The 13,888-nt window shown below is 36.0% G+C and overlaps 1 protein-coding gene across 2 annotated transcripts; it reads left to right on the top strand.

The window, feature by feature from the left end:
• Positions 1-250: 250 nt before the first annotated feature.
• IntS1 (integrator complex subunit 1) lies at positions 251-13,882 on the top strand. 2 transcript variants are annotated; one of them, XM_077444029.1, is made up of 34 exons: positions 251-337; positions 410-450; positions 529-708; positions 791-969; positions 1,045-1,314; positions 1,392-1,530; positions 1,632-1,719; positions 2,354-2,489; positions 2,562-2,758; positions 3,018-3,180; positions 3,264-3,512; positions 3,594-3,692; positions 3,773-3,919; positions 5,151-5,323; positions 5,398-5,550; positions 5,643-5,775; positions 5,857-6,062; positions 6,767-6,959; positions 7,044-7,120; positions 7,199-7,385; positions 7,454-7,618; positions 7,688-7,832; positions 7,907-8,141; positions 8,233-8,399; positions 9,074-9,279; positions 9,354-9,762; positions 9,839-10,107; positions 10,207-10,328; positions 10,401-10,533; positions 10,597-10,897; positions 12,718-12,805; positions 12,888-13,271; positions 13,344-13,534; positions 13,602-13,882. In XM_077444029.1, exons 3-34 carry the CDS (start codon positions 561-563, stop codon positions 13,811-13,813), a joined length of 5,964 nt encoding a protein of 1,987 aa, XP_077300155.1. In that variant the 5' UTR covers positions 251-337; positions 410-450; positions 529-560; the 3' UTR covers positions 13,814-13,882. The 2 variants fall into 2 exon arrangements, with proteins under 2 accessions (XP_077300155.1, XP_077300156.1); XM_077444030.1 differs by having other exon boundaries at positions 270-337; positions 1,168-1,314.
• The last annotated feature ends 6 nt before the right edge of the window (positions 13,883-13,888 follow it).

The following is a 13,888-nucleotide window of genomic DNA, read 5'->3' as shown; positions in this document are numbered from 1 at the left end:
TCATCATAAACATCAATCAAAATAATTATTGAAGCTGAGTACTAAATAATATTGAAAAAATTAAAAGTTTCGAAGTTTAAATTTTATGTAGAGAATGGCAATATTCCAAAAGACAATGTAATCTCCCATTTCAGTTATTTTCAAATTAAGTTCAGTTTATCATTTAATTGACAACTGGTTTCGTCTGATTTCAAAGAAGGGAAATTAATAAAAGCAAATTAATTTAATGGATTATGGTCGAATTTCTATTGGTTTTTATCTGTTTGCGTATTGTCAAATTGTGTTTTGTATGTCGGAGTCGCTTAAAGATTTGTCTTTTTATTTTTCGTATAAAATGGTATATTGCAAATATTTATAAATGAATCAACGTTATAATTGTGTAATTAATACAATTTGTTTTTTATAATAGCTTTATTGCCGGCAACTGTCAAACTTAACCTATTTTTAATGGTGAGGTTATGTCTGAAATGTCATATTGTATTTATTTACGTTGGACACTGTCAAACATTTCTATAATTTATATTTTAGATAATCATTTTTTGAAATTCATCCGAGACAAAATGGAAAGAAAATCGTCGCAGTTAGGACGAGGTGCGAAGGGAAAGATAACACAATATCCGACAGATCTGTATGCATTGGGTTCCAAAAGTTCCGCGGTGCTAAATCGTGAAGATGTCAAGAGGACGATGCATGGCAAGCCTACTCCACGTAAAGAATTTTCTCAACTGGTCATGTTATAATTTTTATAAATGATCATATTATATTTTCTATATTGAAATTTCATACTTAGCTTCTAGTGAAAGAAAGAGGGACAGTCCTTCGACATCAGTAGTACCTCCTACTAAAAAACCCAAGTTAGCATCTTTTGGCGGATCACCTGGAGAATCCAGTATTCCACTAGATATCGATCCAGTCGAACTAATTCCATTAGTTTTGGCCGCTCATGATACTCACAATACAGAAAAATTGGTAATAATTTGTGTTCATCTTTTATATTATTACTATCGAATTGAATTTGAATTTGTTTTCTGCTCTGCTTTTTAGAATAATCTCATAATTGGTGGTATTCGCTTAATGAAAACTCAAAGATGGAAGCCGGATTCGATTCTATGTTACAGTTTAATATATTTGGCCAAATTAAAACCGTCGTTATTTTGTAATGAACAGGTAATGCAGGCACTGTGCGGTGTATTGAAACGTGAACAGGGCACTGCATTCAAAAGCAAGGGAAATCCTCTTGTGTTTGTACTCGCGTGTAATTTATTTTATACTGGATACAAGGAAGAGAAGAATTGGCCTAATTTTTTTATCAAAGTAATTTTATATTTGTATCAATATTTAGCAGAATTAAAATGGCTCCTTTTGTTATCGATTTTGTTAATTGTTTTCAGGTATACATAGAAGATGCTCTCAATGAACGATGGTGGGTTGATTGTTCTTGGTGTAAATGTTTCGTTGATAATATTGCAACTGCTTTCCTCACGACTGCTCCTCCGGGCCACTTAATGCCCAATGACAACAACACGCTAGGTTTTTATTTGTTTAATCGTTTATATATTTAATTTTTATATACATACATACATTGATCAAACAATACATGTAAGTTTTATTGACAATTTAAAATGTTACAGGTACTTTATCACCATCAGGATCACCTTTGTTAGGAGCCAACGAAGAAGACAGTGAATCTACAGGTTTGGAATACTCGACATATCCAAGGTATTATTATTTTCTATAGGAATAATTAAAACGTCCATTTTATATAAATGTGTATTTAAATAAAAATTTGTACATTAAAAAAAGTTTCTGTACATTACAAAAAAATTGTGTGCATTTCTAAATGATATTTTTACTTAAAAAGTGGATGAAATGTGCATTAAAATGACAGATGAACTGTATCGGCAACGTCGCAAATACCAAAATACGTACCAACGTTTGGTTAGGCTTTATTTATTTATGGTTTGGTTAGGTTAGGTTAAGTTAGGGTTGGTTTTATTTATTTAAGATTACATTTCACTAGTGAGAAACTAAAGTAAACACCTTTGACGGTTGACAATTGTCAATAGCGGAAGACTTCAACGTTGCCACTTTTTGTATCTATTCTAATGCTAAAATCTATTTTTTCAAATGATCGTTTCATATTTTTTAATGGTCACTTTATAATGCCAAAATATTTTATTCGATGCACAATATGAGATTGTTTAATGCACCGAAAATAATGCAAATTTTTAATGCACAAACGTTTTTTTTAAGATACAAAGTATTTTTCTCAATGCACAGTTAAATCGTACCCATTTTCTATTCAGCACTTCAATACAATTACAACGGCGTTATTAATTTTAAACCATTTTAGATACAGCGGTAGTTACGAAACTGTAGAGACGATGGTTCTCGACGCAATCAAAGAACAGTGTGCTAGGAGAACGGCTACCGACTCCATCGGTAAAGGATTCTTGAAATTACTCGCCGCAACATCTGGCTCAGCAGAAGTATTTTATATTTTAAATATGCTAGTATATATACGTACATACTGGATTTGTTGATACGATTGTGTTTTTCAGATTCGTATTATAGCTGCTTGTCGATTGGAACTATGGTTACATTCGGGTAAACTATGGCGTCCGGCTCAAGAACTCCTTGCTTATTTAGCTACGAACATTTCGGGAACGTCGCAACGGGATCAAGAAGTGCTCGCTCAACTTGTTAAAATGAGACTTAAGACTAAGCCATTAGTCAACGCCTATCTCAGTTGCCTTCGGTATACATTGAATGCAAATTTGTTTTGTACGCTATAACTTCCTAACACCTCCACTTATCTTTTCCTGTCTCAAATTTACTGGAATATGAGTCTTTGGGATTTTAAGCCTTCCCAATTGTCTATTCCCTTTTAAAATACCCAAAGAGATTGACTTACAAAATTTCAAAACAATTCTCACTACTTCTATTCCTTAATCTAATCTATACTAGACACTTTAACTGCTTACACTCAAGCATAATTAACAATATTTCATTTGTAGGGAAATGGTATCAGTATGTCCAGCTACTCTTCACAGTGTTGTAACTCATACTATATTCAACGAACTATCAAGCGTACGTAATCCCAATAGTATGGCCGCACTTGCATCGTTGATCCAAGCTCAACCGCAAGCCGTTCCACAAGCCATGGCTGAAACATTTCAGGTAAACGGTGTATATAATATAAAATTAGTACACCATTTCAGTCGCTTAACACAATGAATGTACGTATATTGTTTTCTTTTTAGGAATTACTAATGAGAACTGAGGAATACTTAAGACCGTTGCGAGCTTTGATTAGAGAAGCCGTACGTGCTGGTCGAGCTGAAGGCACTCAGTCACTACTTTCTCTTTGCCGTGCCCTCGTAACATCCCCTAACAAAGATCCTCCGGCTGAAAGCCGCGAAAGAATGTTCCACGCCATTGCCGATTTGTTATCGTTGTGTGTAATGTTGACGGCCACTCATGCGAAGCATCATCCTGACTATCGCATGCAGGTTATAATCATTTTCAAATTATATAATTATTTTTCAACGTTGTTTGTTATCATGTATGTATGTAAAAATGTTTTATTGTAGATTTCTTCGATTCAATGTGATGGAGTTTGGTGGCTACATGAAAGTGCACTTTCTCTATATAGGCCTCAGCCTCAAGAGTATGATTTGGCTCTTCGTAAGGTACTTATATGGATGATCTGAGTAGAAGCTATGTTAAAAAATGTATTTTAATTGTACATATGTGCGTTTTGTTTGTTTAGATTATATTTTTGGAACCAATTGATACATATTGTAAATTGGACAATTGGCCACAGGAATCAGAAAGGACTTTAGCGTACCGAACTAGTTGTGAAGTGCCTTTGCTTCAGAATACGCTCATTGGAATACTTTGTATTGGACTGGCGAAGGTAAATAGTTGATAGTTCATATTTATTTTTATTTTTTATTTTGTCTAACAGGTAAACCCCTATGCGTTTTCTTGTCAAATTACAAACATCGATAAATAATGTTTATTCGGTATCATAGAAACGTATATGGACAAATCCGATAGTGCTAATATTTCGAGATATACATACATTTTACAGTGTTTATAATATTATCAAATTCGAGATGCTTAATTCGAATTTGCGAAATATCGAAAAGGTTTGCCAAATGGTTGGAACTGTTACAATGAAATCAGACAAATTGGCAAACTCTGAAGGGAAACGATCGACTTGGAGTCACATATATCCAAGGTCTGGCCAAAAACACCAGACCAGGGATTGAACTCATGACCACTCAGTTGAAAGCATTACACGCTAATTACTCAGCTATGTTGCTGGTTAATATATGATACAATTCCAGGCCTGATTCTAGATAAAAACATGAACTCAAACCATCAGCTGGAATATGTTATGCATATTTCATCGACATTCTGATGAATAAGTGGGAACCTTATATTTATATAATTGCTGAAACACAAACTGATCTGTCATTGGCAGCTCGAAGTTTGTTTCATGTTTTCGAAACTGACAGTTTTAACCCTTTGCCCGCGGCAATAAATATAGCGAATAAGCCCTGTACCCTTTTCCAAGTACCTGTACCAAGTACCAAGTTTCCAAGTACCTGTACCAAGCCCTTTTCGCGAATTTAGCAATCGAGTTTTCGACCTTAAATACAGATTTTAATATTTACTCAAGTAACCAGATATGTTAATTAACACATAAAGTATTATTTTAAACAATAAAATACATAATATATCTCGTAGTTTTGGCTTAATTGTCAAATAATCATTCTTCATACAATTGAGACGTATCGTCGCCATTGTTCAACAGACGTGACGTCACTTAAACGAGGTTTCAGTATGGTTCCACAAAAAACTAATTTTGACTGGTATATATTCATTTTAAGCGAATTGAATAGATGGCATTCCACTCTCAGTAGTATATTTAACCAATTTTGAACCTTAAAACAGTTGAAATAGGCGCATATAAGGCTCAAAATCCCGTGCAAAGTTCAGAAATTCTATGGAAGACAGCCGCGCTACAGACTTGTCGCCCAAAGCTTCCATAGAAGACGGCCGCGGGCAAACGGTTAAAGAACAGGCCTGCCTTACTTGTTAATCAAATTATTTACCGACTGTTTTTCTAACAAATTAAGGAACTGCCTGTAAGTCCTGGGGAAGCCGTTGAGTTGTGTGAGCAATTGGTGCGAAGGGCCAGTGCCCTTTCTGTCGATGATACTCCTCTACCCATTGATAAAATAGAAGTCGCAGACTACATATTTCAACTGTGTCAATATCATCATCCAGAAAACATTGCACTGCCTCAAGGGTATGTCAAATAAAAAAAAAGAATACAAATATTAATGTTTCTGATTAATGAAATATCACATTGAATATTTTAAGATACATCGCTCCGTCGTTGGCCATCTCGTCTTTGTATTGGAAAGCTTGGATGATCCTCGTGATGATAGCGGCGCACAATCCACACACATTTTCGCGTCAAGCGTTTACTAAATTTCCTACGTTGAAAGCTCTCATCGAAATGTGCATCACAAAGTAAGTACAGTTTTACAATAACTTATTAAGTTATTGTAAAACGTAAAATAACTTATTAACTTGAATTAATTACATTACGATTATCATTTCAGCAAGTGGACGTGTGTAGAATGTGTGATTGAACCTGAAGGAGAAAAATCACAGATTTTACAATTCGAAGGACATCTCGCAGCGGCCAGTACCAAAGTTCCAATCACCGAACACACTAGTAGTTTATTATCTCTGGTATTAATGGATTATAGTTTTACATTGTTATTGAGTAATATTGCTTAAATTTGTCGACTGAGGCTTTATATATATTTTTAGGTTATGTTGATGAATCCTGAAGGTGTTGCGAGACGGCCGCCACCTTCAATCTTGGAAGGTCTTCAAGTCCTTAATAAGAATCTTAGGCTGGGGCATCTGCTTTGTCGTCAACCGGCACTTTTGTTGGATATCATCGCACGTCAGGGAACGCAGCGTGCTATGCCATGGTTGCAAGATTTGTTGCACAATTCTGAACATTCACTTAGGTATACAAACTATATTCATTACTACATGTTTAGAGAAAAATTTACTTCCCTGTCTACTCCATTTTTATTAACCCTTTGCCCGCGGCAATAAATATAGCGAACAAGCCCTGTACGCGGCACCTTTTTCGCGAATTTGGTAATCGAGTTTTCTACCTTAAATACAGATTTTAATATTTACTCAAGTAACCAGATATGTTAATTAACACATAAAGTATTATTTTAAACAATAAAATACATAATATATCTCGTAGTTTTGGATTAATTGTCAAATAATCATTCTTCATAATTGTATGAAGACGTGACGTCACATAGACGAGGTTTCAGTATGGTACCACAAAAAATTAATTTTTGGCTGGTATATATTCATTTTAAGCGAATTGAATAGATGGCATTCAACTCGGTAATATATTCAACCAATTTTGAACCTTTAAACAGTTGAAATAGGCGCATATAAGCCTCAAAATCCCGTGCAAAGTTCAGAAATTCTATGGAAGACAGCCGCGGGCAAACGGTTAAGTTGTGTATAACTAATGGGAGAAAAGCTAAAAAATAAATATTATCTTTGAATGGCAAGTTTTCAAATGTAGAACATTTTTTTGAATGTTAAGGTTTCAACCATTCATGAAATTTGATCAGAATGGAGCCAAGTACATTTTGTAGTTATTCATATTGTTAATTGACTGTTGCTAAATTTTGATTTTCAGCGTATTGCCGATACAATGCTTATGCGAGTTCCTCGTCGTTGGAGGCAGTTCAGGCCTTGGTGGCAAGACTCACGAGGTGATCCGTCATCTGCGTCAATTGGTTGACGATGAGACCACAATACACAGCGTAATGACATTCTTCACGCAACGTCTCACGCATACTCATCCTCCGATACGACATCAAGCAAATAGAGTAAACACAATATATGTATATTTAAATAGATGCTCGTTGGTTCATTTTAGCAAAATATTATTGATCGTTTGTATTATTGTTTAGGGACTGAAGTTGGTTTTTAGTCCACTCACATCAGAAGAACCTACAGAAGCTGAATGGAACGCTAACGTTACACCAGAGTATGAATCAAGTCACATATACGTTATTTTAATTGAAATATGTACTAGACACGCTTTAATTGTTTCGTTATATTTTAGGGAATGGCTTTCGATTATTCCTAGCAGCCGTCACTGGGTTCTTATACGGGATGAAGTTGTCACTGCTCTTCGTAGCGGTTGTTTAGTCGAAACTGAACCAACATATGTCACATGTTACATTAATTTTCTAGCCGATCATGCACAGTTGAATTGTCCCACTACATTACAATTGCAAGATATCGTATTGGTTAGTTATTTTACTGAACAAATTAATCACTTGTACATGCTATTTTCTGATTAATTGCAATTTTAAAGGATCTCGGCCAACTTATCGTCGAACGAATGAGTATAATGGCTGCCATTATACCGCCTACGATACTATCTAACGATTCGAAAGACGTTCAAGATGAATTGGATGATATGAATCCTCATCAGACGTTGTACGCGTTGACTTCAATATTTCATCAATACATGCTAAGGGTATTTAATATTATTACATAAATTTCAACACTTTCATAGTGGAATTTTAAATATGTAAATTTTGTTTAGGTACGTGAACCTCGTCGAGAGTCTTACGATTGGTGTGCTAATCAAGATCAAATATTATTGCAATGGCCATCCGGAGAAGAAGGCACAATGCATATAATAATCGTTCACGCTATCATAATCCTTCTAACTTATGGTCCCAGTAAATGTATGCACAAATTTGCTGTGTTTGAAAATTAATAATCGTTGTAATGGTTTATAAGAATGTAGTTTTTATTATAGGTGATAAGAATGAGGAGATTTTCGAGTGGTTTTTGTCAGTTTGGTTTGGGCCGAACGCTCCGAAAGCTTTCGTCGTTGAAACGTCGGAAGATGCGTGTTTGTTCCCCGATTGGTTGAAATTGAAAATGGTCCGTTCTAATCAGCCGGCTCTGATTCACGCCGGTCTGAAAGATTTGGACGCTCAGCAACTTGTCTTGTTCATTCAAAGCTTCGGAATACCTGTGAATTCTATGAGGTTTGTTGCAATGGAAAATTTCAAGTTATTAAATCATGTATATTATTAGGTTAATCTAATATGTTTTATATTTAAAAATAATTGATTTTAGTACACTGCTGAGTGCACTTGACGCTTGTCCAACTGAAACTCTATCTGGTTTAGTTGTTGAACGAGGATATATGGCTCAACTTGTCGGAGTTCAGTGGCGACGTGGAGCACGAGGTGGCCAACATTTCTTCAATTCTTTGGGTCTGCAGGAGCCAGTCTATCCTGATGGTTAGTATTATTGCATTTTAAACTATAGTGAATTCACACCAAATCTCCCCATACAATTCTCTAACATACTCAATTAGTAACATCGCCAAGTGCTTAGTGAATCTGTCTTTCAACTGAGAAACTACCACAGAATTTGCAAGTCGTTAGATCCTAATTTCAAGGGCTTGTAAATGTGTTAATTTTCATTCTTTTTTAAATTTCATTACAGATAAACCCCCTTTTTTGTACATAAAAAACATGCAATTCCAATTATTTTACAAATATTATTTCAACAATGACATCCATCGATATATACATAATGTATAGTTGCGCTTTCACTCGCCAAAAATGTTACCATGAAAATGGTTCAAAGTCGTAAAAATGTGGTTGGTTCCATTTGTCCCCCAGTTTCAACCCTCCGAGCCCCTCAATTCCCCTGCTGTATGGCACGTTTTAGGTCCAAAAATTTGTAAGGAAGGCCCTATGTATATAAACATTCTTTATCGATGATGAAATCAGATAAATTGGCAAACTCTGATTCGAAATGATCGATCTGGAATCACATATATCCAAGGTCTGCCCAACAACACTGGGCCAGGGATTGAAACCATGACCCCTCAGTAGAAATCATTACACGCTAACCATTGAGCTATGTGACTTGTTATAAGGTTGTATAAGCATATTTACTTTTGCAGAGCCTGTAATGTTAGATGATCCGCTTAAACAGCTTCCGATATTTGGATCATATCCTAATGAACAATGGGATAATTTAATCAGTCGCCGACCGGACAACAGTAAAGACATCCTACTCGAAGAAGTTGGACCCTTGTTTGCTACCGCTTTCATGGGATCTTCAGCATTCACCAGAAATGTAAACACTGCATTCACCACGCTACAAAAGGTAGTAAAACACTAAATCCAAAACAGCACACAAGAACTAGAACAAAATAAAATATAATTTATTCTGTATTGCAGATTGTAGCCGCTGAAATAAAATACCATTCGTTTGTCGTACAAGAATGCCCGTTCATACAGTGCATCGTCATATATCTTGGTTTGATATTGAAAGGCCCCAAGTGTTCCCATTTCGAAAGTGGCTTCCTCAAACACGTTCGATATTCGTGCCCATTGATGAGGTTGCTCTTAAACTGTCGGCAGTCTCCGTTCGATGATCCGCTCACTAAAGTGGCGGAGACGTTGCTGCAACACTATGGCAATGCTACCGGTCCTCTAATATCAGTCCTAAAGATGTTCATTGAGGGCAGTGGTGTGAAGAAGGTTTCGAAGTTCAGACAGAGCGAAATGGCCAAGTCAGTTGTTCAAAAAATGGACGAAGTCAATAGTCAGTGCGATCAAGTCAATAAAAAAGACTTCTTAGTCAGAAGTGAGTATGAAATCATTCATTTAAGTATTTTATAGTATTTTTACGTCATTTTATTACAGTCTTGTGTTCATTTTAGCTTTGGAAATGTGTCCTATAAATATGTTGGAACACATTGGTCGGTGTTTGATCGAAACTCAGGATTCAAAGGTGCTGATTGATGCGATGGTGACGATATTAGAAAGGCAGCAAAGCGGAACTAATGAGTTCAAAATCAAACTAGAGCCTAATGCAGAAATGCAAAGCAGCCAATTGTGTTTGGCGAACGGCGGAGAGGCATCAGGTTTGATCATCGATTGGTTGGCCGATCTGCAGCCGGAACTCCTCGGAGATGATCCTAAAGCTCAGGTTAGTGGTTTTATGTTTATGTACAGTAATTAACAATGGCTGTATAAATGCATGGATGCTTAAGCTTGATTGATACTTATTGATTGATTATTTTTTCAGATACGTCTTATGTTCAGAGCTGGTGGCGCTCCTTGGCAAGAACTTCTCGTCGCTCTTTTAGCTCACCGTGCTTCTTGGCGTACTCTTCACTGTTGTCTAACAGCTCTTCTAGCGTCAGAAAAGTATGTAAAACAATATCTATAATATGTCATATTCATAATCGTAATACAAATATGATTATACATAAATTTTAGAGAATGGGCTGCAACAAGCGTACTGGAACTAATCTGGGCATTAACTAGAAGTCCTAGAATTTGGCAAGGACGCGATAAAACCACTCCTAAACATCACACTCCTGAAAATATATTACGACTCACCTCAGAACAAGTATGTATGAATGTGTGTTGTGTTGTATAATATTATAATTTTTATATCGTATGTAAATTTCAGTTGAGCGTATTGATATCATACATACTCGAAGAAGCTGAGCAGTGTAAGAATCAAGACCAAGCATGTTTGAAAATTGAATCGAGACTGCCACTCCTGTTAGAATGTCTGCAAGACGATCAAGCGATCGTCAGTGCTTTAGTCAGCTTGCAGAATAAATCAATCGAGTCGAGTCCAACCGTTCAAACTTTCATCGTGTTGCTTTATATGAGATTGCCCAAAATTTGGAATATCCTCTCGACTAAAGGAAACTCTCCAATATCCAGTATTATGATGCACGATTCAAGCGAAACTGATTATACAGGTGTGTGCGTGTGTGGATTTAGTAACTATAAAATGATTTTTCTATACATGAGCATGTAGGAATTTGAACCTAAGCAGGAATGAGTACTTTTGCTAATATATTCATATGTAATACATATGTTACAGTTGAAGTGTCTCTTTCAGTTGTAATATATTTTGACTAGTTGCAATATATGCCATTTGACCTGGTACCAACTACTGTTCTATTTATGTATGTACATATTTTGTTTTGTTTTGTTTTTTATTACATGTTATACCAGAAAGGCCTTACAGGTAAACCCTAATGCGCGCTACTGGCCAATTACAAACAATACAGCATTTTTTAGTATACAAGTCGCTGAATTACGAGACACTGAAAACTAGCAAATTAACGAGACATCTATGAATTGTACTTAAATTTTATTATACATTGATCATACTCAAATAGTGGTGACATAGTAGGTAGGAAGGATTTTAGCCAATTTTTAATCGGGAACCGTTTCAACAATGAAATCAGAGAAAATTGGCAAACTCTGATAGGAAACGATCGACCTGGAGTCACAAATATCCAGGTCTGACCAGCAGCACTACAGATATACTTAGAAAAATTATTTTCAATCGAGGTCAGGATCGAATCCGGCGCCTCTCGACGCTAAGCAGAAGCTTAACGACCGAGAGCTATGCTGCTGGCTAATATACACCCAGCGCAAAGCGAAGCTTATCAGTTGCATCACATGCAAATAACGATATATTTTAAAAGACTAGGAAAGGAATTTAAAATAACAGTTTTCGTATTACTTTCTACAACTCCTCTTCATCAATATGCAGTAAAAAAAAAAGCGATTTCGTCAATAGATAACATTGAGGGGAATCATTGTAAATTTGGAGTAAAAATGAACTTTTTTTTTATAACCAGTAGATTTCATAAATCAAAAAATCGATAAAAACGGATTTTTTTTACCAACTTATAATTAAAATTACAATTTAATTATAAGTTGGTACCAGGTTAGATGGAGAGGTTAGGTTTTCGTGAAATCGTCACTTGATTAGTAAATTAAGTTGGAAAGTCACATTTTTGTTTTGGACACATTCTTATTACCTTTATTCATAATACCCAGCAAATATTAACGCATTATTGAATTCTGAAAAATTCGTAAAAGATCAGAGATGTCAAAACTCAACTGTTATATTACAACTGCAGCATAGCTCGGACTGTTATATTAGCCAGCAGCATAGCTCGGACGTTAAGCTTCTGCTTACCGTCAAGAAGGTACCGGGTTCTATCCCTGAATGAAAATGAATATTTCAGAGTATTCTGTTGGTCAGACCTGGATTTGTGACTCCAGGTTGATCGTTTCCTATCAGAGTTTGCCAATTTTCTCTGATTTCATTGTTGAAACGGTTCCCAGAAAAAAAAATTGGCTAAAAATCCTTCCTACCTACTATGTCACCACTATTTGAAATTTGATTGATGTACAATAAAAATTTATGTACAATTCATAGATGTCTCGTTGATTTGCGAGTTTTTTCAGTGTCTCGCAATTCAACGACTTGTAATAAAAATGCTGCATTTGTATTTGTAATTGGCCAGGAAGGCGCATTGGGATTTACCTGTAAGGCCTTCCTGGTATATATGTAAATAAACAAAAAAAACTGGCGCACATTGTTGAAAGTGTATTTGCGGTTGTAGAGATATAATGTACTAGTTGAATTGTATTCGAATATGAATGACCTAAAACGCCAGTTGGAATATATTACAACTGAATATACACTTCGACTGTAACATACATATAAATCATTTAATAAAATACATGGGTTATTTATTTAACTGTTATATTTTAGAATCATCGACCAGCATAATAGATAAAATATCTCACTGTATGTTCACGGCGTTGGCGGCAAATCCTCATTCGAAAGATTGGAAAAATAGGTATGTTTCGATATATAATAGTGTACGTAATAATAATCTTCATCAAAACAGAGGTTCTCTACAATAATACCCGCATTTGCAGAATCCAACCAGGTCTCGAAGCGAGTTGTAAATCGATGTGCCGACAACATCCTCGACTTGCACTCCGACAACTCGGCCTTTTAGGTACGTTGTTGAAGGGTCGATCTCATCTAGCATGGGGACCGTTCCAAAACGGAGGACACTTCACGTATTTTTCGCATACTCTCCGAATCCTGGAGATGCTGCAGCCGTCTCTGTTCGCGTTGCCGTACCGAAGCAGACTCCACACGACATTAGACAGTTACTTTGCTGTGATAGCAATGCATGGACACGTAAAAGACTTAGCACCGTTGATACATAAATTTTCCGTGCTGCTGCAAGGATACATGGCTTACGATACGGCAGCAGCTAATGACTACATTCGAGATCATCATAACATTATAAGGTATTATATAATACTTACCATAGGATTGTTTTTTTTATAGAAAATAGCATATTAATATAAATTTATAACCAGTTCTCAACCGGTGCTATCCATTCTTAACATCGCTGGAGCGCTTCCTGCACAACAGCCCGAAACACCGCAGATTGGCAAATCAGATTGGGGATCAGACCGGCAGGCGCAATCGGTGCAGATCCCTTTTTCAGACCCGTCTCCACTCACGGTGCTCAAAAACGTTATAGCTTCAACGGTAGACTCCAATACAGGTAAGTTTTGCAAATGTATGAATACGATACATCCGACAATAGTACTAAATTTTTCATTGTGTATCAGGTTTGGCCGCTTTGATGAGGTGTTTAGATGCTTCGAATCCTGAAATAGCCATCGCCGCACTGGAAAAGCTACCCGAGTTGGTTGTGTGCATGCAAGAGCACGCTTCTCAAATACTGGCTAAAGTCTTTGAACTTGGAATGCGTTCGAAGATCAACACTGAGAGCTACATTACCAAATGTGTCACGACTCTAAATGCTTACCGGGGTTGTTAAAAATAATATTTCCAATATTATGACAAATTGTTTATTAATGTCAAACTTATTTTACATAATATATGTATTAATAAA

The sequence above is a fragment of the Arctopsyche grandis genome, chromosome 13, assembly GCF_051622035.1.
Source record: "Arctopsyche grandis isolate Sample6627 chromosome 13, ASM5162203v2, whole genome shotgun sequence".
Lineage (NCBI taxonomy): Eukaryota > Metazoa > Arthropoda > Insecta > Trichoptera > Hydropsychidae > Arctopsyche > Arctopsyche grandis.
This window is presented reverse-complemented; position numbering and strand designations above follow the sequence as displayed.